The sequence below is a fragment of the Enoplosus armatus genome, chromosome 4 (assembly GCF_043641665.1).
Source record: "Enoplosus armatus isolate fEnoArm2 chromosome 4, fEnoArm2.hap1, whole genome shotgun sequence".
Taxonomy (NCBI): Eukaryota; Metazoa; Chordata; class Actinopteri; order Centrarchiformes; family Enoplosidae; genus Enoplosus; species Enoplosus armatus.
Genome location: NC_092183.1, coordinates 15157557 through 15185324, shown reverse-complemented (window position 1 = coordinate 15185324; position 27768 = coordinate 15157557). Strand labels below are relative to the sequence as shown.

The 27768-nt window shown below is 45.3% G+C and overlaps 1 protein-coding gene across 1 annotated transcript; it reads left to right on the top strand.

Moving 5' to 3' along the window:
* On the top strand, positions 1-23118 carry setbp1 (SET binding protein 1). The gene is made up of 6 exons (XM_070904939.1): positions 1-435; positions 14400-14803; positions 15223-17160; positions 17299-17506; positions 17599-18664; positions 22613-23118. The coding sequence occupies exons 1-6, from the start codon at positions 1-3 to the stop codon at positions 23116-23118; spliced, it is 4557 nt and encodes a 1518-aa protein (XP_070761040.1).
* The last annotated feature ends 4650 nt before the right edge of the window (positions 23119-27768 follow it).

Genomic DNA, 27768 nt, shown 5'->3' with positions numbered 1-27768 from the left:
ATGGATCCAAGGGATCTGGTTGGCTCGGCCCGACCCAAAGAGGCGGAGTTACAGGGAGGCAGGGTGGGGCCAAATGAAGAGCACCAGCAAGGAGCAGTGGGCAATGGTTTGGCGCGTGGTGATGATGTGATTAACGGTGCCATCAGCGAAGGGGAGGGGCTAGAGGAGCAGGGGGAGGGGCTTCTGGAGGAGCAGGAGTTCTCCATCAAGGAAGCAAGTTTCCAGGAAGGAAGTCTAAAGCTGAAGATCCAGACCACTAAGCGCACCAAGAAGCCCCCCAAGAACCTAGAGAACTACATTTGCCCACCGGAGATCAGGATGACCATCAGACCTCCAGTTGGAGAAGGCAAAGGGGGGCGACAGGGACGAACAGGAGGCGTGGCAGGAGCAGGGCGGGGCCAGAAAGATGAAGAACGAGGACCCCCCAGAAAAAGGGTAAGTCACCATCCCTTGAAATGCTGCCGCATATGTGTGCTTTTAGTAGGTGTACAGTATGTCATGTACAGGATGTTTGAGTTTTCCCAGAGTGAAAAACTCCCGTGGCTTCTTTCTATCTCAACATCTCTGAATGGACCGCTCCTTCTCTCATATGCTCCACCTCTTTCTGTACCTCTCTCTCTCAGTAGCTCGTTTCCCTGCTTGGTTACACAGGGTCAAAGTTTGCTGCGTAATTGAAACCAGTCACGGCTAGCTGAGATCACACAGTGGCACACACACTTAGAAGCACACAACACACACACTCACATAGAAGCTGAGAATAGGGCTGACATAAGCAAGTGACAGCTGGTGTCTGCTCTCTCCATTTGTGGTCATATATACAGAGACCTTTCCTGTCTCCTCTCCTCTCCTGTCCTCTCCTCTCCTTTAATGAAATCAGCTCTTGTGGGTCACGCCCCTTAAACCCCCTCCTCCATCACACCCTTTACACACTACACTGGTGTTTGGTGTGTGTGACACTGTGTATGTACAGGTCCTTTGGGGAATCTAGTGTTTGCAGTGTGTGTTGACCTACACAGTGGTGTGTGTGTCCAAACCTGACAGCCATCTCGATGTCACGGAGCTCGACAGGCCCAGCTGGAGCGAAGGCGTCATGTTGTCAACATGAGGCTGGGCCGTGTTTAGTTGTTCTGTTGTGCTTCAGTCTTCTGGTTTTAGCTTAAATTCAAGGGGCTCATGAGGTCATAGTGCTGTATGATTGTTACTCTTACCGATAACCTAGTTTTGCATGGTCAGATATATTTCCACTCTATGTCTGTGTTGGGTCAATGTTGAAGAGGGGTCGAATGCAACCTAAAAAAAAATCTAATTTCAAAAACCAATCAGCATCATCACAGATCTGTTAGTGACTGGGAAATCTTTGCTCGGCTTATCATATAAAAGCACCATTTTTATACAGAAAATTAATTTTCTCAAAGAGATGGGGTCTCTAAAGTCAGGTAATGACAGGAAATACAGCCAATTAGAGCCTGTATGCATCTCATCCTCTCAGTTAGGCTACCTTCAGTCTCATGAAGCCAGCCTGTATACAGATGTATTGTACATACCTTACAGTTTCTTGACTTGGGGGTTGGAATCCACAAAAGGGGATGAAAGATAAATCTTAAGGGGTCACAAGATGAATAATGACAGAGGAAAGCAGAAAATTTCTGCTACTGAAAGTTTTACATTTTTTTCTAATGAACTACTGGATCATTTTTATTCTCCAGGACTCAAATAAGACAAGGGAAAACAACTGGTGATAAGGGGTTGCAAGTAGACATCACTACTCTACATCTTTGTATGCTGGGTTTTTTCAAACAACTGGAACATTGGTTGAAATCACCAACCCAATCTGACACCTTTTGCTCAAAGTCTGAGTAGTGATTCAAATACAAAATTACAACCACATTGGAAAGAAAACTTGTGGGTGTTGCTTTGTCATTGGTAGATTTCGACGTCATCCACAGGCACAATTTCAGCTAGTTGTCTGAAGGATGTGTATTCTCACCACAAAGTAGACTATGAGTATGCCTGACATGCTGTCACCTTTCTGAAAATAAAGTATGAAAAGGCATTTTTACCACTAAAAATGTTCAGTGTTTATAACCATGAGTAAGCTGAGTGAGCTGAACCCTGCACTCTGATGTTTGGGCCTCCATTCCTAATCCAGCAACGTCGGTCCCCATTTGGAAGCCCGCTGCTACAGTATGATTGACAGAGGTTGTCATAGTGACAGGGGTAGCAAGCTGGTCTCTATTGAGATTTGAGGTTTGGGGAGGGGAGGGGAGGGGAGGGGAGAGGAGTGGAGAGGAGGATGTGTTGGTGTTGATTCAGATCAGTTTCAACCCATCATCCCCTATGCTCTGTCCCTCAATCACACCCCCTCCCCATCCCCCTTCCCTCTACTGCCTGCCTCCCCCCTACATCCTTTCCCTCCATCCACCCATCACCTGCCACCCCAAGGGTGTAATACAGGCAGGCTCACTGGAGAGGAACGGGTTAAAGAGAGAGGCTGGGCTGCTTTCTGTCTCTCTGTCTCTCTGTCTCCCTCTCGTGCTTGTGTGTGTGTGTGTGTGTGTGTGTGTGTGTGTGTGTTGAGGTTAAATACTCTCTTTGTGGTGTGTGTGAGGCTGTGTGTCAGAAGGGGAGGGGAGGCAAGAGGGGGGAGCAGATGGACAGCCTCTTTGCTCTCTGCTGCATTGTGTCCACATCTACTCTTTCCCTCTTTCTCTCTTTCTCTTTTATCTGTCCCTCTTTCTCCGCTTTTCCATCTTTTCTTCCCTCATGTCTTCCTCTTTTCACTCACTCTTTTTCACCACTCTTTTCTTCCTCTTCCTCCCTCTTTCTCCCTCTGTTGTCTTGTAGCAGATGGCAGCGTGGGGCAGCAGCAGCAGCAGCAGCAACAGAGCAGAAGCCAGAGTGCGAGCAGGAGATGGGGAGAAGAGAAGGGGGTTGTGGAAAGAGGAGGAGGAGAAAGGAGGTGGGGGTTAGGCATATGGAGAGCCTGGTTAAGGGGCCCCCTCAGAGGGAGTGTGTATGTGCGTGTGGTAGTGTGATGAATAGAGGAGGGGGAGATGCAGGATACAATAGATGCCCATTAAGACAGAGATTTGACTCTAATAGACAGAGAAGGGGAGAGACAGACAGATAAGTAGGCAAACATGTAGAATGGTGCAAAGAAAGACGTGGAAAAGGTGGTTTTTTAGCCGTTCTTTCTTTTGTAGCGGCGTAAGAATCTGTTGTCAAAACTTCTCTTTTCTTCTCTTCTCTTCTCCAACTTCAAATGAGATTAAACTTTCAGTTATTCATGTGGGGAAACTGGCATGTTCCCGCATGAAGTAGTGTATGTAATGTAAATGTTCGCAACTGACTAATTCAACAGCAGAGGCCAGGCAGAATCAGTCACGTGATACATACAGCAGTGATGACACAAAATGACAATGATTCATAAGTGTCCAAAATCTCAATTTACTGCTCACTATAGAGTAAACTACTGAGTGTCTATTATGTAGGGAGTAGTGTGATTTCAGACACAGCCATACTGAAGAGAAGAGAAGGGATGAGGAAAAGATGTAATTTCTTCTTAAGCGATTCTGACCCTCCTATCATCTTCATAGCGGGCATCTGTAACCAGGGGGGTCAATGAGCAGGCGCCTTGTGTCAGGGGACAGACCCACGCACACACATAAACGGGATATGATGGGCTCCCCTTCTCTGTCTCCAGCTGACATCACACACATGCTGAACGTCCCCTCACACACAGCTCTTTGTCTGGGCACGCTGTGTGTGTTTGGAAGATGAATGTGTGTGTTCTAACGGATTGGGTCCTGGGTCAACCACTGCATCACTCCTCCAGACACACATGCACACACACACAGACACACAGTTATCGCTCCAATGCCTACACATTGGGGAGCATACGCAAGCTAAAATGCATCCACTCTCTTTCTCTCTCTCTCACTCACACACACAAATCATGTTGAGCAGTGATTGCAGTTAGAGAGAGTGTTTTCCTGGTTATCTGTCCAGTTCTCTGGACGTGCCAAATGTGGCTCTTAATCCATTTCACTATCTGTGGGGAGAGATAAGCCAGAGCTTTTCCAGGAGTCCAGGCCAGGCTGTGTGTTGTTGTTGTTGTATGTGTATGTGTGTGTGTACATTTGTGTGTATTAGTGGGTGCATGCGAAACCCTGACGCTAGACACACACTTATCTTGTCTTGACAGCCCCTCTGCTTGGTGGTCCCCCTGGCTGTGTGTATGTGTGTGTGTTGCTGCTTGGTGGTCTCCCAGTAGTGTTTGGGATTATTATGTGTTAGTCAAGTGCATTCACAAGGAAATTAATGCTGCCACAGTTGCCACGCCAAGTGTGTGCGCATGCTATGCGTGCACATGCGTGTGTGAAATGGTTAGCCTTTTGATGTGAGCTTTTTTATCCCTGGCTGAGATGGCGGTTGGTGACCTGGGGGACTTGATGAGCTCATAAAATAGGAGTGTGTATGTGTGTGTATGTGTGTGAAGCATAGCAGAGCGCAATCCTTGACTGATTTACGAATGCGTACGAACATGAAATGATCACCTCTAATAGGGCCTGACCAAACTGCCGTATTGGACTTTTTTTGGTGTCTGTCATTGTGGTGAAAATAACCAGGCTTTTATTTTGGTGTGTGTGTGCATGAGTCCGCAGTGTGTAGTCTTTGAGAGTAAGAGCTGGGAATGCTTTAAGGGGCGTTTCCCTGTGGTTGATGGGGGATGGGACATGTGTGTGTGTTTGTGTGTGTGTGTGTGTGTGTGTGTGTGTGTGTGTGTGTGTGCTTGCATGCTGGGGAGGGGTGAGTGATTTAGCACCGCTGAAACACCAGCTGTCCATCTGTGTCTGACCCCCATACACACCCTGTACACACTTGAAACCCACACTGACACTCACACACACACACACACACACACCCAAACAGCTCCTAGCATCTAACCTCTGATCTGCTCTTGAGTATCTCTCAAACCTGAAGAAAGTCCAGACAAAACACAATCTGTTCATCTGTCTTTCTCCCACCAAACACACTCACACTTACACACACTCTACATTACACTAAGCAAGATTGCTCCCTAATCAGCTCTGCTGTAGTGCTGGTGCTGCAGTGTATCCACAATGAATGACTCTGCAAGGTCACTCCTAGTGAGCACACGTACATGCACACACATACACACGCACACACCCAGACACACAGCCACACAAAGGAACGCTGGAGGCTGGCAGAAGAAGAGATGAACTTTGACCCTGCCGGACTTTCAAAAGTCGAGGTGATAGCTGGACTCCGTGTCTATATGTGTGTGTGTCTGTGTGTGTGTGTGCTGAATTGTTTGTTTGTGCGAGTGGGTCAGGGTTGAGACAACTGGAGTCTGGCCTTTGCTTTCTTACCCCCAGGGCTGGATTTGGTGTCTATGTGTGTGTGTTTGTGCTGACCATTTGGTTGGAACTGTAGCTAATTTCTCAATCAGACACACACATACCATCTTCTCAATCTGTCCCAAAGGTCAAGCCCTATTCATTCACTATTGTGTCCAGTCCCAGTGGGTTGCTGTTCCTCTTCAGGCAGATGCAGGCAGACTATAATAGCTGGTCTAGCTCAAGTTACATTTTAATGAAGACCTGAGGCAGCTACTTGCTCTTAAAGAAATGCCAATGGCTCAGTCGGGGAGCAGCTACCAATGAACATGAAGGCATTTTGCATTGACAATGAATATTTTGCCAAAAAGTCAAGTTTTTGCTCTTAAGAATAAGCAATAAGATTTTCAGGATGCTTTACAGCTGATAGTGTTTTTCATTCTTCATTCATTCAAAATGTTACAGAACAGACTTTGTGTAGTAAAAAGAACACCAAGTCACCCTTCAGCTATAAAGAAAACACCAAAAAGGAAAGCCTAAATCAAAGTGGTTGGTTTTGATATGGCAACATCAATATAACTGAAGACTAGAAAAAAAAAATATACAGGCCTGAATTTGGTTTTTGGACAGCGGTTGACTGTGACTCACATAACTGTGGGATTATCTGGAGGGCGGCCATGTTTGATGTCCTCTGCGGTCACAGATGATGTTGAGTCACAGCATCATGTGTTCCTGGTGGCCGCTTTGTTAGTGTGGCTCCATCATGCCTCTGCCTCTGTGGTTAGTCAGTGTGCATGGGTGTGTGTGTGTGCGTGCGTGCATGTGTGTGTGTGTGTGTGTATGTGAGGAGGAGTGTATTCTGTGGTTTTGAGAGGAGGTCCAGCAGGGATAGAGGGTTATGTTGGGTGCAGGGAGGGGAGAAAAAGGGATGATGGGAGTCAAAGGAAAGGAGAAGCAGGCGCAGAGTATTGGCTTTCACTGTGTCTCACTTGAAGCGTAAGTGTGTTTGTCAGTGAAATCTGATGGCCCCATCAGCTGCCTGGAACGCGCCTGTCAGAAGGGGGGGTTGTGTGTGTGTGTCTGTGTGTGTGTCTGAAAGCAAAAGAGATGACAGTGGTGAGGTGGCGTCCAACACTCCTCTTACAAAATGTTTTTTTTTTTCACCAGCTTTATTAGCGTGACTGATCATTATAATGTTTTTAAACCATGTTATATAGTGACATCTGCTGATTAATCGGCTATCGACTTTTTCCTGCTCCAAACTTTCGTTATTATATTGGCCTTTAAAAATCCACTATTGGTTGACCTCCATAAAAAACCTCTAAGCCAGAGATATTCAGACATTGTGTGTTTGTGTGTGTCATTCTGCCCAGTTCTCTGCTGCTTTTCATATCTTTGTACCAGGCTTTGTAAAATAATCCGTCTGTACTTCTGCTGTTTATTTATGCTCGTTGTCTCTTAAGTATGGATACGGACATGAATAAATGATATAAATGTGTCTGTCTGTCCTTCTGTCTGTGTGTCTGTCCCTTGGGATGGCTCAGACTAAACAAACAGCTGTGTTTATGAAGCAGGGGAGAGCCACAAGGGTCTTCTGTTTAGTGGTCCATTTCAACACACATACACACACACACACACAAACATACGCTCACATGCACACACATACACTCTCCCTAATGCCCTGCGCTCCTCATCTTTTACCTGCCCTGCTCTGTTGCGCATTTGCCCCCTTGTGCTTTCTGCCCTGCTCAGGCTCTCTCTCTCTCTCTCTCTTTCTCTCTCTCTCTCTCGGCCCCCTCTGCTCAGTGTAATGCTCGCTCGCTCGCTCGCTCTCAGACCGAGAGGAATGCCACTCCGTGTGACCTCTCACCTACAACAAGGAGGGGTGCCGGTTTAGACAAGGGAGCGAGGGGGCAGCTGCAGTCATGTGCCCAGGCCTGGAAGGAAACACACAGAGCCAGGTTGTTAGCTAAAATACACACTCTATAATTCTAGCATAGTTTTGTTTGCACTGATGCAATTCTAGATGTGGTGCACTGCTTCTCCTGCCTTTCTTTGTGACTGTCTGAGAAACTATAGGATGCTATGCTTTGGTCTGTGTGTGTGTGAGTGAACGCGCGAGTGGAGTGCAGCCTCATACAAAGGCGTTATTGTTGGTGAAAGGGGGCCTGAGGGGAGGCGGGCAGTCTGATTGGTTAAGACTATTGTGTCTCACTTTGCCCATTCTCCCTGTCACTGAGGATGTCATTACAGTGGCTCTCTAACTCTCTGTCTCTCTTGCAAGCCGGGATCATCTGAGGACTTGAGACATTCACAGAAATATGTAGACTAAGCTATGAAAGTGTTACTTTACAAGCTTTGAACTTGAAGTGCAGACTCTAGAGCAGGGGTGCACACACTTTTTCAGCATGCGAGCTACTTATAAAATGACCAAGTCAAAATGATCTACCTACTATAAAAATGTAAAACATATATTTATTTATAAATATATTGAGTATTCTTTATATGTACAATATATGTTGGTGTACCTTGCATAACTGCATGAACCCATATTGCACAATATAACTCTGTACATTTTTTGTCATTACCTTACTCTGATGACTTGCACTGAATGGAATCAGCCAGGGATGCGTTTTGCCGCACTTGGCGCGCTTGTACGCGCATGCGTGGTGACCCATGTGTCAGAAAAGATCAGATGTCAGACTGGCTGCCCTGTATGTCAATCAAGTGACAAATTTCATAGTGAGGATGGATGATAGGCTGACGTCTATTTTTTTAATGCCATTTGATCTACCCACACTACCTTTGTGATCGACCGGTAGATCGACGTATTGGGCACCCCTGCTGTAAAACAATTTACTCTCAAGTAGTGTTGCAAATAATGGTTATTTTCATTATTGAAAAGTATTGTGATTTATGTGATTAATTGTTCAGTCTATAAAATGTCAGAGAACAGTGAAAGATGCCCATCACAATTTCCTAAAGCTTCAAATTACTTTTTCTTGTCCAACTAACAGTCCAAAGATATTCAGTTTTAATTAATAAAATTGAGAAAAGCACAAATCCCCAAATTTGTAAAGCTGAAAACAGAGCAATTATTATTTGTATAACAGAGCATCATATGGTAATGGCGACACCATTACTTTAGTTTTCATCTCCCAAATGTGTACAGAAACATTCAGGTAATTTCTTGTTGCGTATTGCCTCAGTAACGAGTCAATGATGCATTAGAGTGCATTATTTTTGAATAACTGTAAACTGGGTACTGAGTGAACTAATCAGTGCGTGAGACTTTGCTGTTACACACCACTGTTTTGCCAGAGAGGAAGTGTTTAATCTCAGCACAGCTTCTGTCTTGAATTACCCATCATTCCACACAGGAAGTCATCCCTTAGGATTTAGAGCAGCTCATTGGCTGTTAATTGTTTCCTGTTGTACTGAAGTGGTATGATTGGGTCATATGGTGCACAGAGTACGGTAACACGCTCCTTTGGTTTTGTACTGTGTGTTGTGCACGTGTATGCATGGGTGTGTAATGTTCTTCCCCCAATAGATGCATTGATTAAACAGCATTCTGTCTATTCATGAAGCTCTCCAACCTGTATTAGACTTGTTCTTATGCTTTCACTAGAAAGAGAGAGAGAGGATGTGTGTGTGTGTGTGTGTGTGTGTGTGTGTGTGTGTGTGTGTGTGTGTGTGTGTGTTTGTGGCCAGTCTCTATGCTTCTCCATGAAAGGAACAATCGGTACATAATTGCTGTAATAATCACTATGAAAAAACTCTTCTTATGCGGTTCTTAGCACACTATTCACAAGCTGGACACACATATGCCTGCACACACACCATTAATGCAAATAGCATGGATTAGATGTATACTTTGTGTAGCATGTAAATGTGTCTGTCATTACCGAGCGGGTGAAAACCTCCAATTGCACCGTAATAACATGCTTCGGTTCAGCCAATCACGGGCTTTTGTTCAGATTGAGTCATCTACGTCTGAGCGTGTCTGAAGAGAGTGTGACAAGGAGACTCTTGGGTGTTTCCCTGCTATCTTTAGGAGCACTTCAATCTGAAGGATTACTGCTGTGGACGTAGGAGGGAACATTTTACTTGAGACCTACTGCTGTGCATTTAATCTGGCTTGTGCTTTACAGTTAGTTAAAGGACAAATGTACTGTAGATCAAATGCTTGATCTTGCCCAGCAGGGAGGGTACATAACAGCATGTAGAAAAGAATTTTTTGGCCCAAATAATCATGCCCTTTTTTGCTAAACTGTGGCTGTAGGCTGAACACATAGTTTTGGAATTGCAGCATTAGTCCAAGAGTGGAAGTTTTGAGTGGAGCCCAGTTTCCAAACTTTCCCACCCAACTTTCCCAGAAGATGCTTTGGCTGGCACAGATGTCACCAGATCTGAGATAGTGAAGCATTGGCTGAGGCAGTGCACGCTGAGTGAAAATAGACATACAGACACACACATACACACAATTTTAGGCAGCGGGCCTGATCCCAGTTATCCACAAACTGTCCCACCTTGACACCCCTTCCTCTTCCTCCCCCTTCTCCTCCCTCTTTTCTCTCCCCTGCTGTGGGTCTCCTCAGGCGCATGAATGGAAGTCTTTATTCCCGGGAGAACTGGTGGGAAGAACGAGAGAACGAGAAACAGGGATGAGGGGGGAAGGCAGGGAGGGAGGAGGGAGGTCTGTGAGAGTGGCCACAAGATCAACACAGTGCCTCTTTTCTCCTCCATCGCTTTTCCCTCCTTTTCTCTGCACTCCTCCCTCCCTCTCCTTCTACCCCGTTTTAAGTGCTGTGGACACAAAGCCGTGTTAGTATTCATGGTGTTTGTTTGCAGAGGAGCCGTGTGTGTGTGTGTGTGTGTGTGTGTGTGTGTGTGTGTGTGTGTGTGTGTGTGTGTGTGTGCAGAGCTGTCAGAAACACAGATCACAGCGAAGCAGCGCTCTGAATGGAGCTGGAGGGGGGAGGGAGGGTGTGAGGGTAGTTCCCACAGGGGGAGAATGGTCAGCTCCAGAGAAGAGAAAAGAAGAAGAAAAGGAGGGATGAGATGAGGGGGGGCAGTGCACAGGGCCACAGGGGCAGAGGGAGACAGCATGGTGTCAAAGCCAAGGAGAGTGTGTGTGACAAGGAGAAAGAGAGGGAAAAAGAGAGGATCATATCAATCATTGGTTTTGGAGGGAACTAGTTGTTAACGGGTCTAGGCAACTCTCTTGTTTTTCTGCTGGTCCTCTTCTTTCCTCTCTCTCTGCCGCTCTCATTCTTTCAGTAACCCCCTCCCTCCCTCCCCATTTCTCGCTCTCTCCCTCTCTCTCTCCCTCTGTCTCTCTGTGCCTCTCTCGCTCTCTTTCTCTTTGTGTGTCTGTCTGGACAGCTGCCCAGTTCCATACACAGGGAAAAATGAAACACTCTAACCACCGGGCGTGCAGCCAAATAAAAGGCTGCGAAAAACTATTTGAAGGGCAGCGTCTTTGTGTGTGTCTGTGTTTGCGTGCATGGAGTTTGTGTATGTTTGCTGGTGTATATATGTGTGTATATGCTTGCTGGGTTGTGACATTTGGGTGTGCCTGTTTAGGGTGTTCTTTCCCAGTATAATGGTGCAGCCAGGGTGCTCTGTGTGTGTCTATGTGTGTGTGAGGGAGAAGTTCCACTGAGTTTATTCAACAGTGGAAAACGAGAGGCTGCAGGAGAGGAAAGGACAGGAGGGGCCGTCACATACCTCCCCTCACGTCAAACTGGAGGAGAGAGGAGTACAACGTCTTACATTCAGATCTCCTTTTAAGCAGCCTGTTGAGTGTGAATGTTACATTCAGATGCACACATGTGTTCGTCAGTAAATATATGCTGACTCATTTGCAAAGTGCCTTTCAGTTGGGTGATTGCAGCACTTAGTCACATATTATCCATGACCTCCTCCACTGCGCTCTGACCTTATCTGATGGTTACATCACCAGTGGAAAGGAATGTGCAGCTCCATATCTGCCTGCATTCGGGTGTTGGAGAGCCTTTGTGCGACTGGCTGAGACCAATCCATGTTGTTACAGTGCTCACCCAGAGGAAGACATCCTAGAAATGGTTGTTGACCTAGCTGTGGAGTACGACCCTGAGCACAGCCCTGAGAGCCTCGAGGGAGGGAGAGTGCATCAAATGGGTTGAGGTCTAAACATGCTTTGGGTTTGTTTTGTGTTGGCCTTTCTCCTTATCTAAATTTGATCAGAGGGGACTAGTAGAAGAAGGGCAGTGTGGAAAAGGTTGAAGCCTCACAGCTCTTGTGCTTGTTGGTTGCTCCAGAGGGTCAGAGTCCATGCTAGTGCTGATTTCCTGACAGCTGCCCCCTGCTGCAGGCCAGCAGTAGCACAGGGAGATGAAAGTCTGTTCCCACAGCACAATGACAAGAGCAGGGCAGTGTATGTAGGCTACAACAGAGAAATATCAGATTCAATTTACCAAGTACAGCAATATTTTTCTGTGGCATTGGTGCAGCCAGGCAGAGACTTATGAGTATAGAGCTTTACAGTACACAATGAGGACAACAGGACCTCCAATACAGTGATAATAGGACAATGCAAAACATGCAATAGAAACGGATACACGGTATATATCAAAATGTTGAGTAATTATCATATGAATACCTGTCAAGTTGTATGATTGATCAAAGTTTGTCTGGAAAAGACTAGGAGAATAAGAAGTTCTTTTCACACTGTGTTGACTACCATGGGAGTACCTCGATCCATATGACCGCTATTTATATTTGCTTGTGTGAATATCAGACAGTGAGTGTATTTTCACTGGAAATGCTTCATGGAGTGTAAGAGGTGGAGAGGAGGGGAGAGGGAGGAGAGGGTGGTAGAAGGGCGGAAACTAAGAACAAAAAGCTGAACTGGTGCCAATAACCCAACCATAACCAGAAAGGGGGGGTGAGCTCCCTTTTTCTATTTTTTTATTTTTCTCGTCTTTTGCTCTCCTATCTCTAGTAGGAAAGGTGTCCATGGCTCCTCCCTTTATTATCTCTCTGTGGTTGCTATGTGGTTAGTGGTGAGGATACGTGTGTGTGTGTGTATGTCTGTCCATCTCACTCTAACCACCTCCATCTCCCAGTCTGTCTTTTTTTCTGTGCCCTCCTTTAACCTGAAACAGCAGGTATTCTAGGACAGGTTAAATGAGAAAGCATGTGTGTATCAAGTGTCTGTCATCTTATCCCTCTGTGGACTCAACAGTGTCGCTTCTCCAGTGTCGCCATGCACACACACACATTCACACTTATATACACCCACATACATCTCAGAGCTGAAACAATGAGATGAGAGAAATGAGTGTGAATGTGTGTATATAAGCACATACATTTTCTGGCATTGTCAATCATTTACTCCACTCAGTGTTTGCTTGTGTGTGCTTTCATGTATGTGCTGAGTGTTGTGTTACTCAGCATTCGTGTGTTTTTGCGCTTGTGAGTGTGTGCAGCTTGCATCTGGCCGATAAACAGCTTCTGCAGCCAGTGTGCAAGTACAAAATGAGTGTAACTGCCTGAAAACTGATGGGGCAGCAGAAAGAGACAGAGGAAGAAAAAGGTTGGATAGTGATAGAGAAGGAATAGAGGAGATCGAAAGTGGCTGATGAAATGAAGGCAGAACGGGACATTGGCAGATTAAAAGATAGATGAGATGAAGCGCTTCTTCTTACAAATATGTGCACTGTGATAAGAACTACATACATCATATGTTTCATTATTGTGTGTGTATAAGTGTATGTGTATCTGCAAAGAGAAGGAGCTAATCGTCTGGCAAGGTGCTGATCAATCTAGACTAAAATTGGTTGCCTGCCAGTGTCCATACATTAGCTTTTTGTGCTACTATATGTGAAGGCAGGATTTCATAAAGCATTTGAAATGTGTACATCTACTGTATGCATCTATGAGTGTGTGTGCGTGTGCGCTTGCACGCCTGTGTGTATAAGCCGAGAGGCAGGCCTGTGGTTAGGTTACATCTCCCTGCAGCGCAGCAGAACAGTGTCTTGTTGCGTCATACTGAGTCTGTTAATAACAGGCTAAACCACAAAGGCCATCCGCTGCTCTATTTCTCATCTTCCAGCAGTACGCTGATTGTGCTGCAGTGATATGTTAAGCAGGGCTATGTTGTCTAATACAGTATATGAAGCTTTTGCATTTCAGTTCTACATGGACAAATGTAAATTGGGTACTGAGTGAAGGTTGACCTCAGATTTGTGACCCTTCATTGGAAAATGTAGATAAATGGTGCCGTAGTTTCAGGACATATATTGTATAAGCAGTTTGAGGGCTTGACAGTATGACAGTGTAAGTTACAGTTGTGAACAGTACGGGAGAGTTACAAAATAAAGATAATATATAATAAATAATTCTGGGTCGAGGGTAGTCAGAGGCCCTGTTTACACCTGGCTTTAACAAACTGGTAAAAGAATGTGGCCACATGCGGCCCAAACCACCTCTGAATGTGGTCTGAGTCAATGCGTCTTGGGTGCATTCACACCTGCGCTTTGAACTGTCCACTTGTGATCGGATCACCCAAGACATATGTTAATGCCAGGTGTAAACAGGGCCAGGGCTGAGCTAGGCTACTGTGTTTAATACTGTGTGCAGTCAGACACCCCCAACTCCATCCCCCCAGCTCTCACAGCGTGCAACATCCTTGCCACAGGAATTTAATTGCTCTGTAAACAAGCTTTTTGTTTTGTGGCACACTGTTTGTTCATGCACACAAGATGTATTAAAAGCCTCTGTCCTGCTGTGAAAAGACAAGAATGACATATAAGAGCACAACAAATCACTGATTTGATATGTGCTGACCAAAAGATACTGCATGCAGAACTGGATGCTGTGCTACATATGTTAGGCTGATGTTATGAAGACAGGAAATAGAGTAGTCATAGTTTTATGATCACATTATCATTATCATATCATTTGTCTATCCCTGCAGCTATATAAAGCTGCCTTATGACTACAATTTGTATGTAGTAACCAGACTTTGTTTCTCTTTTCTGTCGTCCCCAGACATACGAGCGCCAGTTCAGAATACCTGAGCAGAGAGAGGGAGGCCTGCTGCAACTACTGGGAGATCACGCTCTGCCCAAACACCAGCTTCGCAGCTCCCTCCTTCCTGCACACACACTCTCACACACACAGCAAACACAGCACACCCTTACGCAACAATTCCAGCACACGCATGCACACCAAATCAGTCCAGACTGGATCACATCTACAGCACCTTCTGCATCCCCAGCCAATCCCGCAGATTCTGAGCCAGCAGGAGCCAGTAGGAGTTCTTTGCTCGATCCTACCCAACCTTTCTCACGAACAGCAACACGAAGCCCCTCACCTCAGAGATCCCTGACTCCAGACCTGCAGTTGCCAGTGGTTACCGATGCCAGTATTCTCAACCTGACCTCTCTAAGCAGGTATGGTTCATTTTCCTGTTTGGTGGATCTTATCATGAAATCCCTAGAACAAAAATGCTGTACACTATGCACTGGGAATGGGAGAACATCGAGACAATGTTGTATTGTGATATTTTTTGTATATTTTTATCTGCTACAATAATGAAAAGGGAAATTACGTGAAAACTTCAAAACAATTATGATTCAACTTAAGTCATATAACAAATTGTCATATATCGCAGGATATCATATTGTATAACATTTTTTAAAAATTGAATCAGAGCAACTGTCCTCTGGTGACACCCACCCCTATGTATGGTGACACACAAAAATAGTAAATGGTCATACTGGTACTGATTGTATTGGTGAAATACAAAACATTCTTTCTTTCTCCTTCCATTGCACTTGTCATCATTTTTTCTCTGTATATATCTCTCCAGAGGGAGGGGTTTGCAAGAGGTCAGTGAACAGCTCTTTGGGAACATCAAGAGGAAGTACGGCAGGAAGGACTCCCAGAGGATGCTCTGTAATCCCCACAGTGCTGATACACCTTGGGGAAGACAGCCAGAGAAAGGATCGGAGAGCCCAACTAATTCAGAGGAGAGGCAGAAGTACAGGCAAGAGGAGACAGCTGAGCGGTTCCATGAAGAAAGAGAGGAAAGGAGAAAAGAGGAAAGAGAGCGAGCAATTGCTGGGAGGAGAGGAGATGAAGAAGACAGAGGGATGCCCATGCTGACAGAGGAAGGGAAAGGAAGAAAGAGGCGGAGGAGGCCTTCTTTTGACGAGTCATTTCCTGTAGAGGAGCAATCACAGCAACGGCCGGACTCTGACACTACAGAGAAGCACCAGCCTGGGCCCCCAGAACCCAAAGTAGCACATAAGATGGACACTCACAAAAATGATTCTCGACTCACAAGTCAGGCTGATGTCAGTAGAGAGAGGATAGAAATAGTAGAGAGAGCAGATAAAGGCAGTAAAAGAGAAAAAGGAGAGAGGGTAGAAAGAGGAGAGACAGTTACAAGCGGGTCTGACCCAGAGTCAGCTTTGAGTGCAAATAGAATTAAAAAGAACCCTGTGGGTCGTCCTAGGATCAGCATAGACACCCTTAAACAAAGAGAGCCTACTCACAATCACATCAACAAACCCAATCTTAACATAAACCCCAGACTCCCTAGCCCAAACCCCAGTCCCAGCCCCAGGAGTAGCATCAGTCCTAGCCCTAGCCCTAAACCCAGGGCTAACATTAGCCCTGGTCCCAGCCCTAGACCCAGGGTGGCCCTGAGTCCTAGCCCCAGCCAATGCACCAGCTCCGCAGCCAGTTCCAGACCAACCAAGGCCAAGGACAGATGGTCCTACCTGAAAGCTAAAAGCCATGCCAGTCTCATGTCAACCCAGAGAGACAACCGGGGTAGCCCCTCGACCTTAGCTGACCCACCCTCAGCCTTCCCCATCACCCCCTCTAGTCCCCTCTACACCAACACTGACAGCCTGACCGTCCACACACCCATTAAGAGGAAACGAGGACGCCCCAAGAAACAGCCACTCCTAACAGTGGAGACCATCCATGAGGGCACTTCCACCTCACCTCCAAGCCCACTGGCACAGGAAACCTCTGCAGGGCTAAACCGTAGGAGGAAGACACACACACTAAACACATTAGTGCAAATGGCCTCCATGACCACCAGCGCCAATTCTAATAATCTGAAACTAAAGCGTGGCAGGGGCCATTCCAGGCCAGTGAATAAGATGAAGCTTGGGAAAATGCAGAGCATCCTGAATGAGATCCTCTCAGGTTCCAGTCAGAACGGTGCTCTTGCTCTAAAGTCATCCTCTGCCCCTGTTACCTCAGCTATGAGTGCCATGGCGTCCACCATTGAAGCTCGGCTGGGAAAACAGATAAATGTTAGCAAGAGAGGAACCATCTACATTGGTAAGAAGAGAGGGCGTAAACCCAGGGCAGAAACCCAAGGCTCCAACGCTCCCAAAACCACTAGGGACAAGCCCCTCCTGTCCGTCTCCACATCCAGTCTCTATGAGAGCCCTGCAGTGCCTTCCACCACCTCATCTCCCAGCTCCAGTGCTCTATCCATAAGAGCCAGCCACTCCGATGCCACTATGCCCAGTTTGCAGCCCATCTCAGCCCTGCCCTCTAAGCCACCAGGCAGGGGGTTCCTCTCTGGGGGATGGAAACTGTCTCCTCCACGCCTTCTGGCTAATTCACCTTCCCACCTGTCAGAGGGGGCATCGGTAAAGGAGGTGACTCTGTCCCCCATCAGTGAGTCCCACAGTGAGGAGACTATTCCCAGTGACAGCGGGATTGGGACAGACAACAACAGCACCTCAGATCAAACTGAGAAAGGCCCCGCCTCTCGACGCAGGTGCAGTACACTGCTACTTCACTTCTTTATCTTTCTTGAACCTTGATTTATAGGCTTTTGTTGTTTTATATTTCAGACATATATTCATAAAGGTGCTGGTTTTAATGTGATTTTATATTTTATTTTGTATTCATATAGGTACTCATTTGATCTGTGTGGGTTTGAGGCTGCGGAGGCAGCAGCTCTGGAAGCATCCAACAGGGGCAGCAGAACACGCTGTGAACGGCAAGTAACTGCTGTTGACAACTTCCTGTCACAGCAGGAAAAGAAGCAAAAACATCATCGGCGGAAGAGGAAGTGCCTACAGACCCGGGATCATCTTCACTTTCTCTCCGAACTGGAGGAGGTTAGAAACTCTATAATACATTGTAATGTGCAAGTGCTTAGTATATATATAGTGTTTTCCTAATTTTGTCCCTATTTTCTACATTCCTGTAGGTTGTGTTAAAGCTCCAGCAGCTACGAGTGTCTCACAGACGATACACCTGCTACCCCCAGCAACCATATCCCTCCATTTTCCGCCTCAATTTCCATCATTACTACCCTGTTACCTACGACTCCTACCCCTGTGACTCCAGCTCGTACCTCCACAGGAGCACTGATCTGAAGGCTAAGAGGAGACGTGGCCGTCCAGCCAAAGCCAGCGAGCCAATCACATCGAAGCTGCCTTTTGTTCAAGGATATGGCTATCCGCTGGCTGGGGGAAATTACTATGCAGCACCGTATGCGATGCCTTACGCACCTCCTCTGAGTCTGGGCTACTTTCCCCCTGCTCCCCCATTTTACCTGCCCCATCACTCGTTAGGACCTGCACCTCCATCTCCCTTCATGAGGCCTGCTGTCCCCCCTCCCAAGGCTTTCCACTCCAGTGGACACTCAAAGCTCCAGCCAGGGGCCAAGCTTCGCAGCGCCAGTGGCCCACTCCAGGGGCCCTCTGTAAGAGGAGAGGGTCTGGGATCCTTGGGCAGTGGCAGTGCAGGTGGTCTTGCAGGGGTTCGTCTCCATAAGAGGAAGCACAAGCACAAACATAAGCACAAGGATGAACCCCTCCTTTCACTCCGAGACCGGCAGGAGTTAGGTGGGCTCTTCAGTGGAGCTAAGACCAATGCACGTCTCAGCATGCTGAGTGACAGGAGGGACTTGGCCAGTCAGGGCTCTTCAAAGCATCTGGAGAAGCAGAGGGGCAGTGGTAGAGGCTCAAGCCTGGGATCCAGCTTAGGGATGTTTGAGTCGGACCAGCTGTCCACACACTCTCTTGCTGACAGCCAGTTCCACTCCCGTCAGACTCGACAGCCAATAAACAGCTTCATGAGCAGCTACAGTAGCCAATCGCAGCGGTCGGAGTCAGCGTCTGACCTCTTTTTGGGGTCACGGGAGGACGAGTGTGGTGGGAGGGGCAGGAAGACGAGGCTCACTGTGTTTGGAGATCAGGGCTTAATGTCATTCCAAACTGCCAGGCAGGAGCCAGGACAGATGAGCAAGTGCTCGAGCCCCCCCCTCACTGGTAAGAACCACTTACATTAGGATTACCTGTTCATTTTTAAACTACACTGTGTATTTACAAGGAAGTGCACTGCCCTTTTCAGAAACCATGACAGCAGGAATGTTTTTTCTTTTGACAGGGGCGGCATGGTAAAAATGCATTGCTTACTTTGATGATGTGTTGGAGGTTTGAGGTTAGCCCAAATAACCGCCTGTTGCTTGCTTGTCCTTATCTAACCAGTTCACTTATGGCTAAACTTCCTATAGCTACCTCACAATAAGAGCCATCCATGGTTAACCTGTGCAAAGCTTCTGATATAAAGCATCAGTAGGAAGTGTTTAGCTGACATTAACAGTAGCTTAAAACAGTAATGGACTTCATTAAAGATCAGATCACAAGGCAATGGAGAGCAGATCATAACTATCTGTTAGAGAAAAGTAGGAACAGAAATGTATTAGTGAAACAAAACTATGATGGACTGTGACTTCTGTTGCACACAGGAGATTAAAAAAAACAATTGGCTTTCTTCTTAATCACCTGTGTGACCACAGCTTTAACCAATGAGTTTTCCATGATGTTGACATAGCTTGGACAAGGGTTGCTGCGTGCATATCCAGCTTTCCTTCACATCAGGGAGCACTGGATGTGCATACTGTACAGTAAAGCTCAAGATACTACAGTTACTAAACTATGTAGCATTTTGGTGTTACAAGACAGTTATGTATAATCTTAACCTGCCAAGAATGCAGAACTGTTAACATTGCTAAATCAGGAGAATGTTTGCAAAAATAATTGGTGCCCAATATATTATTCTGTTCCCTAGTGATAACTAGGTGTTATTTGCTGGTGTAGAGACTTACATATGTTAACTCACATATTTAGTTAGAGTTAACAGGGTTTTCCCCATTTTAAATGTAGATGGCAGCATACTCGTCAAGGTGATTCCTATTAATAAATATGCTATGTACAGCATTATCAGGACTTAAAGCAGACAAAGAGGCAGGGTAGCCCCAAATTCTCACAACCAAACTAATGTGTATTTTGGTACATTCTGTATTCTGCTGTCTTTGAGCACATCTGGCTGGGGATAGAGAGAACGTAATGCATGGATGGAGACGACTATAATTCACCAATCTCTCCTTCCTCCCCTCCCTTCCTCCTCTCCTGCCAATGCCTTTGCCAGAGATATATTATTCACACAGTGTGATTTATTTTCTACAGACACGCCGTAAAAGGCCCTTGCCTGTGTTAAAAGAGCTGGCTGGCAGCCAGGGGTTTAATGACTGGGGCCTAGTCCAGTGGCGGGGAGGAGAAGCCAGGGGCTCAGTTAGAATACACCCCCCCACCCCAGGGGATCCAGGACGGATGACTCATATACACACACACACACACACACACACACACACACACACACACTCCCCACACACTCCCCACCCCCACCCTACACACAACCCCCGTCCATGTTATCCCTCCAGTGTTGTTATGCCTCTTCTACCTTCCATGTCCTTTCCTTTTCCCCTTGTGCTGCTTCTGCAGTTCTTGCCCTTGCTTTCCTTTTTTGCATCTCTCCAACAATCCCCACATCCATACCCAGACTTCCCCTTGTTTCTCCGCCTCTTCCTCCCCCTCCCCTTCTATCTCTCTTTCCTTTTTCCCTTTCTCTTTCTGCTTTTTCCCTAGTCTCCCCTCCCCCTTGTTCTCCCGTTACCCTCTCTTTTCCCCATTCCCCCTACCCCTCCTCTAGCATGACTTACTGCCTCACTTCACAGCTTTAGCCCAATTAAAACACAGGCGCGTGCACACACGCATGCCGCACAACCATACATGAACACATGCACATACAGGCATAGACCCACTCTGATACACACATTTATACACACAGATAGATAGATCCCCATCCACAAACTGATATAGATGCAGAATTACTATCTGAGCATACAACTGTAAATTTGTAAATAGTGATTTTTTTTTTTGTGCTTGTATGTGTGTTTCTTCACTAATCAGCAGGTCTCACTGCAGCTGACAATAATCTCTCACATGCATATTTGCATAAAAGCAGGTCATCTTCTACTGAATTACTTGGAATAATTGTCTTTGTGTCACATGACTTGTTCAAACACATGCATGCACTTTCATGCAGAGAAACACTCTCACTAAATAATATACATCAAGGATCACTTTGTCCTGTCTGAAACCTGCTCTCAGCCACTGCAGGGGCAGTAGATAAGTGAGCATGTATCTCTGTGTAGTAGTGACTTCCTATTCCACAGAGAAACAGGTCCTCAGTGCTATACGGCCCCTCACACTGCTGAAGGTCACCAGTTTTATGTTCCGTGTATGCAGCTCATAAATTTCTGCTACTTTGTAGCGTGTGTGTGTGTGTGTGTGTGTGTGTGTGTGTGTGTGTGTGTGTGTGTGTGTGACAGAGAGAGAGAGAGCTGAGCGTGTGCACGCTTTTGTGTAGCTCATAAACTACTGCTGCTTAGTGCTTTCTGCATTAGACTAATTTCACTGTCTGCCCTGAATTCTTGAGCAACAATAGAGTGAGATGTTCCGCTGAGTTTTAAATGGAGGGCGGTCAGGCCACTCTTTATCTTCCCTTACTCTTAGTTCATTAGCAAACACCTTGGAGCTCTACACTCTTAAACTCTTAATTTTCCCTTTAACATTCCCATTTGCTTTCTTTAAACATTAAACGAATACATATGTGACAGTATCACACACACATATATATTCTGTATCTGCTTATTGCTTTAAAACACAAAAGTGAATAAGCCTAACCCAAGATGCAAGATGTTTTATGAAATATATAGAAATATTCTCATTGTGTTGGGCATCACTTTTAAAACAAACATCACCCTGCAATCAGCAATCAGCCCACCATATTTGAGTATAAAATTCAGATCTGTTTTGGTTTAATGCAGTCATCGTGTGTTAGAGTACTGCAGAAACCAGCTACATTGTATCAACAGGATTCTGGAGTAAAAGCTCAAGAAAAAGAGACCAAACATGTTGTATGCACACTGCTTGGGGACTGGTGGCTGATTGTGCTTTTCCTCCATTTTGGCTGTGGCTCAGTCTGAGCCTCGGGAACAGTGCCCAGGCAAGGGGGGGGGGGGGGGGGGGGGTGGCTAAGAAATGGGACAGAGATGGGAAACAAAAAGAATGACAGAGACGGACCAAGACCAGGAAGCAGTTTCTGAAATAGAGACGGAAATGAAATGGTGCAGTGTTACCAGTTTAATTGAAAATTAGAGAGTAGCATATTGCTGCCCATGACGAGTAGAGTGGAAAAGAGAATGAGAATGATGGGGAAAAGGGGAAAGAGAAAGGATAGAACAGCGTGTAAAGGGCATACTGCCCAGTTCACCAGTGTGAAGGAAACAATATGGCTCCAGTTTCTTCTGCTCAGCCATTCTGAACTGCTGAATTCATTATTTGTGCATGTCGGGCATGTGCGTGTATGCATATATGTGTTTGTATTTGTGTCTGTGTGAGTATGTGCATGTGGGTAAATGTGTCGATATGTGTGTTTGTATTTGTGTGTGTGTGTTTGGCTTTTTGGCAGCCTGTGCTCCAGATGCACAGGGTTGTTATTGTGTAGCGACATATTAAATGGTTGAAGGAGACATTTCTGTGGGTTTCCTGCTAGCAGAATGGGATCTCCTCCTCTCCCCTCTCCTCTCTGCTCTCTAGTAGACAATTACAGGATAGGATCTGCTCTCCTGGCTCAGCTGGGCTTTGAAAGGCTTACATGAATATGTCAAAATTAGCAGGAAGCTCTTGAAGCAAAAAAAGACATTCTCACCATGAGCGAAATTGGCATGATGTCTTTCCTGGCCTTTCCAAGGCTGCTCATTTTGACTGACATGCTAGCATGAAAACTCCTTTGCCTTCATAGATCTTGCTCTGCTATTTATTTACCCTGCGATGTCTCACCTCACTCATGCTCACTCTCTCCTCTCCCAGGTGTTCCCAGTAAACGGAGGTATAAGCGACGCGAGGTGGAACAGATCCAGAAGGACGTGAGGAGGATGCATTCTTTGAACTTTGAGCATGTGCAGAAGATCCTCCGTGCCAAGCGCCTGCAGCGACAAGCCAAAACAGGAAACAATGTCATCAAAAGACGGCCTGGACGGCCCCGAAAACAACCCATAGAGGAATCAGAGCCGACCAACAGGAGGGAGGAAGATCGGGCTGATGGTCGGGGTTTGGACATGTTGGCCAGTAGGAGAGGTGATGGGAGGACTCTGGGGATGCCTGTCCTGGAGAGGTGTGATGACCTGCCAGGAAGGCAGAGCCTCAGGCCAAGCTTGACCCCCGATCCTCTGGAGTTCTCAAATCACGATTCCATCTCAGCAACAATTGAGACTGTGGTGCATCAAGCGCGATCTGTGCCTCCGCTGGCCAAAGGGGGGAAACGCAGAGGCAGGGGCCACAGCAGGGACGAGTTATGGGCCCCATCCAGTCAATAGACCTACAGGAGACAGTAACTCCGTAACCGAACGGAGAGCAGTTATTGGAGTCAGTGCTGTTTCAAGCCTATCAGATGCAGTGCCCTTAATTCTGGGACTCCTTGGTGCACTTTGACTTGTTTCTCCTCTCTGATTTGTGAGGACTAGATTGGGTCAGTGGAGGAGCAAGAAGAGGGAACACTTCCGGTGCCATCCCTCTCTTTGCTAAACCCAACCAGAAATGAGCCTTTCGAGGATTCATTGGACCTTCATTTACAATGGCACTATATGGTACTATTTGATACTGAATCTGATGCTATAAAAGTGTGTGGTACTTATGATAGTATAGGATATTATGTGATTCTTTATGTATCTGATACAGTGATGTGTATGGTACTTGATGATACTGTATCTGAATGTGGCTTTAGCCATATATTTACCAGCAAGGGGAGGGGGAATGGTTAATATTAAACTGTGCAGCTCTGCTTATTTTTGCCTTTCTGAGGAAGCTTGTCAAAGACATGTGGGATGATAGCAGTAATTAAGCCACCTTACCCTATTACTTATCCCTGTTCTTTGCTCCCACCCCCATCTGTATCTGTTTTCTTGCTTTCTCCGAGGCGTAACTGATACTTGCTGGCAGCTCCTCACCCCTGGTCAACCTCCCTGCTCAACACTCACCCCAATTCTTTAGCCCTCCCTGGTGCCTGCCACTCAACTTCATCTCCCTTTGTCCACTCATCTACTCCCAATCATGTTTTACATCTCCCATTGCTTGTGCTCGCTCAACCTACCCCCTGTGTCATTTATTTCTCCCTCCCTGCTCAGGCATGTCCTGAGCAGTGACATAAAGGCAATATGGTGGATGAGAGTGTCCCAGACTGTACATAGAAACAAAGTCCACTGTTGTCTGCCTTGTACAATGAGAAACCAGCTCATAGACATGTACTGGCATACAGTATATCAAATAGAATTGTTGTACCATAGACAATGAAAGTTGTGTATTGTTTTATAACCAAAAACAGACATGGGTGCGACTCAAGACAAGTTTGTTTTCAGACAGGAAGAACCACATATATTCATTCATACACTCATTATTGTGTTTATATCCAGGGGGCATTGCATACAGGAGGAATATCAGGTGTGTTTTAAGTAAACCTTAAAATTGGTTTAATGCACTATGAAAAACCATACACTTGCATCAATCAAATGCAGCACTTACATGCTTTTTCCAGCCTTATGTTTTGGCCTTCGATGGTGTGGATATCCATTCAAGAGAGCATGCATTATTTTAATCAATTTGTATATGCAGGCTGCGCAGCCAAAAGCGTCAAACCGAAGCCCAAGTCTGAATCTTGATTGGTCAGCTGAAGAGGGCTCACAGTCAATGTTTTGAAAAGCTAATCCCAGTCTTTCTACTTACCATGATTTTTTTAAAAGTAAATCCAGTATTTAGATTTAGAAACCAAAGTCTCAGTATTCAGTGTAAGGATGTATTATTTAAAAGAATCTAAATCAGAGTTTGACAAACTCTCCACCATGTTGGCACCAATGTAAAGCATTCCTATGTGCACTCTAGAATGTAGCCATCTTGGATTTTGTTGTGTCAATATGTTAAGCCTTTGTTAAACTCTATCTACAGTATATGTGGCTTTGGGTAGTGGTTGGTATTTTCTCTAATAAGTATTTCAGAATATAAGCAATGGATCAGTGTTTCTTTGGCAACTTTGTTAAAGTTTTGTTTCAGGGGATTCTGTCTTCTTTGGGTTGGGTGGGATTCTCAGTTGCAGCAGTTCAACTTGTGCCTTATGTTTCTTTCTCTCACCAATTACATTTGACCTGAGAAATATCAAGTGGCAAAGAGTGCCCCAAAAATTGACCCAAAATATTCATGATTGTCCGTTTGACGCATGTGTCTTAGTCATCAGAACCCTGACACTGCCTGTGTCCCTTCACAGCTTCCATAGTCAGCATCCTCTGTCACCGGGCACTGAGTCTGTCTCCTGGCTTCCTCCTAGGTTTCTGACCCGTATCATCATAACAGAACTAGAAGGGCTGGACTGATGGATATAATATGATATTACTGTATTAAATACACATCATGTACTGGCCTACGTACTGCTTTACAGCAGTGGTGCGAACAGAAAGGTCCACTGTATCAGATGTGTTTCTATCCAGAGATATTGATTGTTCTCAGTGTCCTAGATAGAACTGAAGAACATTTACTTTGCCAAGTATATTAACCAGTTATTTACAACATATAATAGGTTATGTACTTGGCAAAGGGGGAACAGAGGAGGTTGTCATGGAAACCACGCTCTCCTACATTGTTGTTTGCTATGCATCAGGCCATGCCTGGCAATGACCTTAAAAGGAATTTCTGTTCTGGGTCCACCCTTCGACAAAGAGAAATAAGTGGTCTTATTTACTGAATAAAATGAATTCATGTAACAAGAATTGTGAATAATACCAGTAATAATTTGTAATAAGTTGTGCAGAAAGTGACTATCATTTCATGAAAACTATAGTTACTGCAGCTCTATGCAGTACAGCCTTAACCAGATGTAAAACTACAGTATTGAAGTGTTTCTTGTAAATAGTGTTAGTATGTCCATCCTGCATGGATACCGGTTGGGCTCGGCTATGCTGGGACTGTCTCCTAAAACCACAGTAGACCTTCTCTCTCTATTAAGACTGCTCAAGACCCAAGAAAACATACAGAAATTAATACTACTCCAATTTGTTTTCTTATTCGACAAATTCTGCTGTACATTGACAGTCATCGTTCCAGTCCGTTAAATTACACAGAATGCTAAAATAATTTGCCTTACCACACCTTTAAAAGTTCTTGGAGGATACCAGCCCCACTGTAGTGTACTCGACCAAAAATAGGAATCCCCGCTGACTTGCAGCTATTTTGCCTGCAGCCAGTTGGGGCAGTGCAGTAGCATGAAGAATAAGCAAGAGGGATGTGTGTGGGGGAGCTCTCAGAGGAAATAGCCAAAAATACACTCGTCCTAACGTCAGTGTGCTTAACCTTGCTTTGCTAGATGACTTTCGATGGGTCTGCAGTCTGTTGTGGTGAAGATGAGGTCTAGATATGTGGTCCGTGAGGTGTAGCGACTACACGCTTGGCAGCTTACTCTTCCATACTGTGGTCAGTCAGCGGTCTCTGATGTAAGAGTTAAAGACCCCAGGTGTTGTCTGTCCTGTCTGTCTCTCCTACCAGCCAATGCTCCGGTGCCTTCTAACACTGACAAGTATTGTCCTAATCCAGAGCTTTCACTCTATACAGAGACTGCAGAGGGGATGTGGCTGTGAATAGGGTTCAAGGTCACTGTTGTTGTATTGTACTTAGCAGCCAATCTGGACCAGTGGCTACAGAAGGCCCCTAGCCACTAATGTAAGGATCTTTTACCTTGTCTTTGGTCCTAGCATCCTGGGCAGCACAGCAGTGTTTGACCTTAAATCAGTGGTTGGGGTGTATTTACTGTACTCCACACTTACCAGTTCACTACAGCAACTAGGATGGATATAATGGCACCTAAATTTTGATCACCCCCCATTCCCTTTGTAGCATGCTGTGATGAGTGTCCTACACATGGAGTGAGGGGTCATGTGAGACAGAGCCTCATAAATGTACATGTAATCATCCTCACAGCATACGTTACAGTTCTAAGCTATAATGTTGTTCAAAACTGAAAGTGCAGATGATGCATTGAGAAAACCAATAAATGTACTTCTTTAGAGCACAAAGCGAGCTCTTCTAACAGTGTGGGCATATTTTAGTTTGTATACATAGTGTATTTGAACCTTTTTCTAGAGTGGGTTTCCTTTATCTGCATGCTCAACTTGATTGTATGCATAAATATTTTAGACAAGCCGAAAGTTGAATTTCAATTGAATTTGGAGCAAGACTTGTACATTGTTTGATATGTTTCTTTTTGTAATGAATTTTTTAATTCATGAAGCATTTTTGTACATTGTATGAATATTAAAAACTGCAAATATTTGACATATAGAGTAAATACTAGATGCGCATGCATATGCATATATCCTTCACAGTATGTATGTGTAAATGTACACATATATTTTGTATTTGCATTTGCTGGCATACAGATATATGTCTTAAGCACATATATACATGCAATATATATGTATATCCATGTCCGCTGGCATGCTTTTGGTCATGTTTATCTTTCATGATCTTGTAGGTTCATTTTTTGTTTTTTGTTTTTTAATTTCTCTTTCCTCAGAAAGAAACGCTCATTCTTTTGCTACCCTTCTGTTGGCTGGCAGCGTTGAGCACTTATTAAGAAGAACTACAGTTGAAGTTGTTCATGTTATCCATTGTGTGAAATAATAAATGACTTTATTGACATCTGATGATGGCATGTATTTTCTTCTTTCTGCTTAAGATTTAATATTCTGATCTCCTAAAAACTGCTTTTTCACATGCCGAGATAAGGCTAATAAGTTATTTTGTGACAAGAGCCAGTTGAGACTGTGTGTGTGAGTGTGTGCAGTATGCATGTGAATACGTGTGGGAGCAAGATGACAGGAGGGTGTGCTACACTGTTGGTGCTGAATGTCAGATGGTCTCAATGAATGAGTACTACCCCACAATGTGTTCACTTGGTGCAGTTAAAAGAGAGGGAATCCTCTCATCAG

Excerpts from the sequence above, each read along its gene's own strand:
- setbp1 (XM_070904939.1), top strand. The coding sequence starts at position 1 with ATGGATCCAAGGGATCTGGTTGGCTCGGCCCGACCCAAAGAGGCGGAG. Across the intron at positions 14,804-15,222 it reads AACCTGACCTCTCTAAGCAG|AGGGAGGGGTTTGCAAGAGG; the intron begins GTATGGTTCATT and ends ATATCTCTCCAG. Across the intron at positions 17,161-17,298 it reads GGCCCCGCCTCTCGACGCAG|GTACTCATTTGATCTGTGTG; the intron begins GTGCAGTACACT and ends GTATTCATATAG.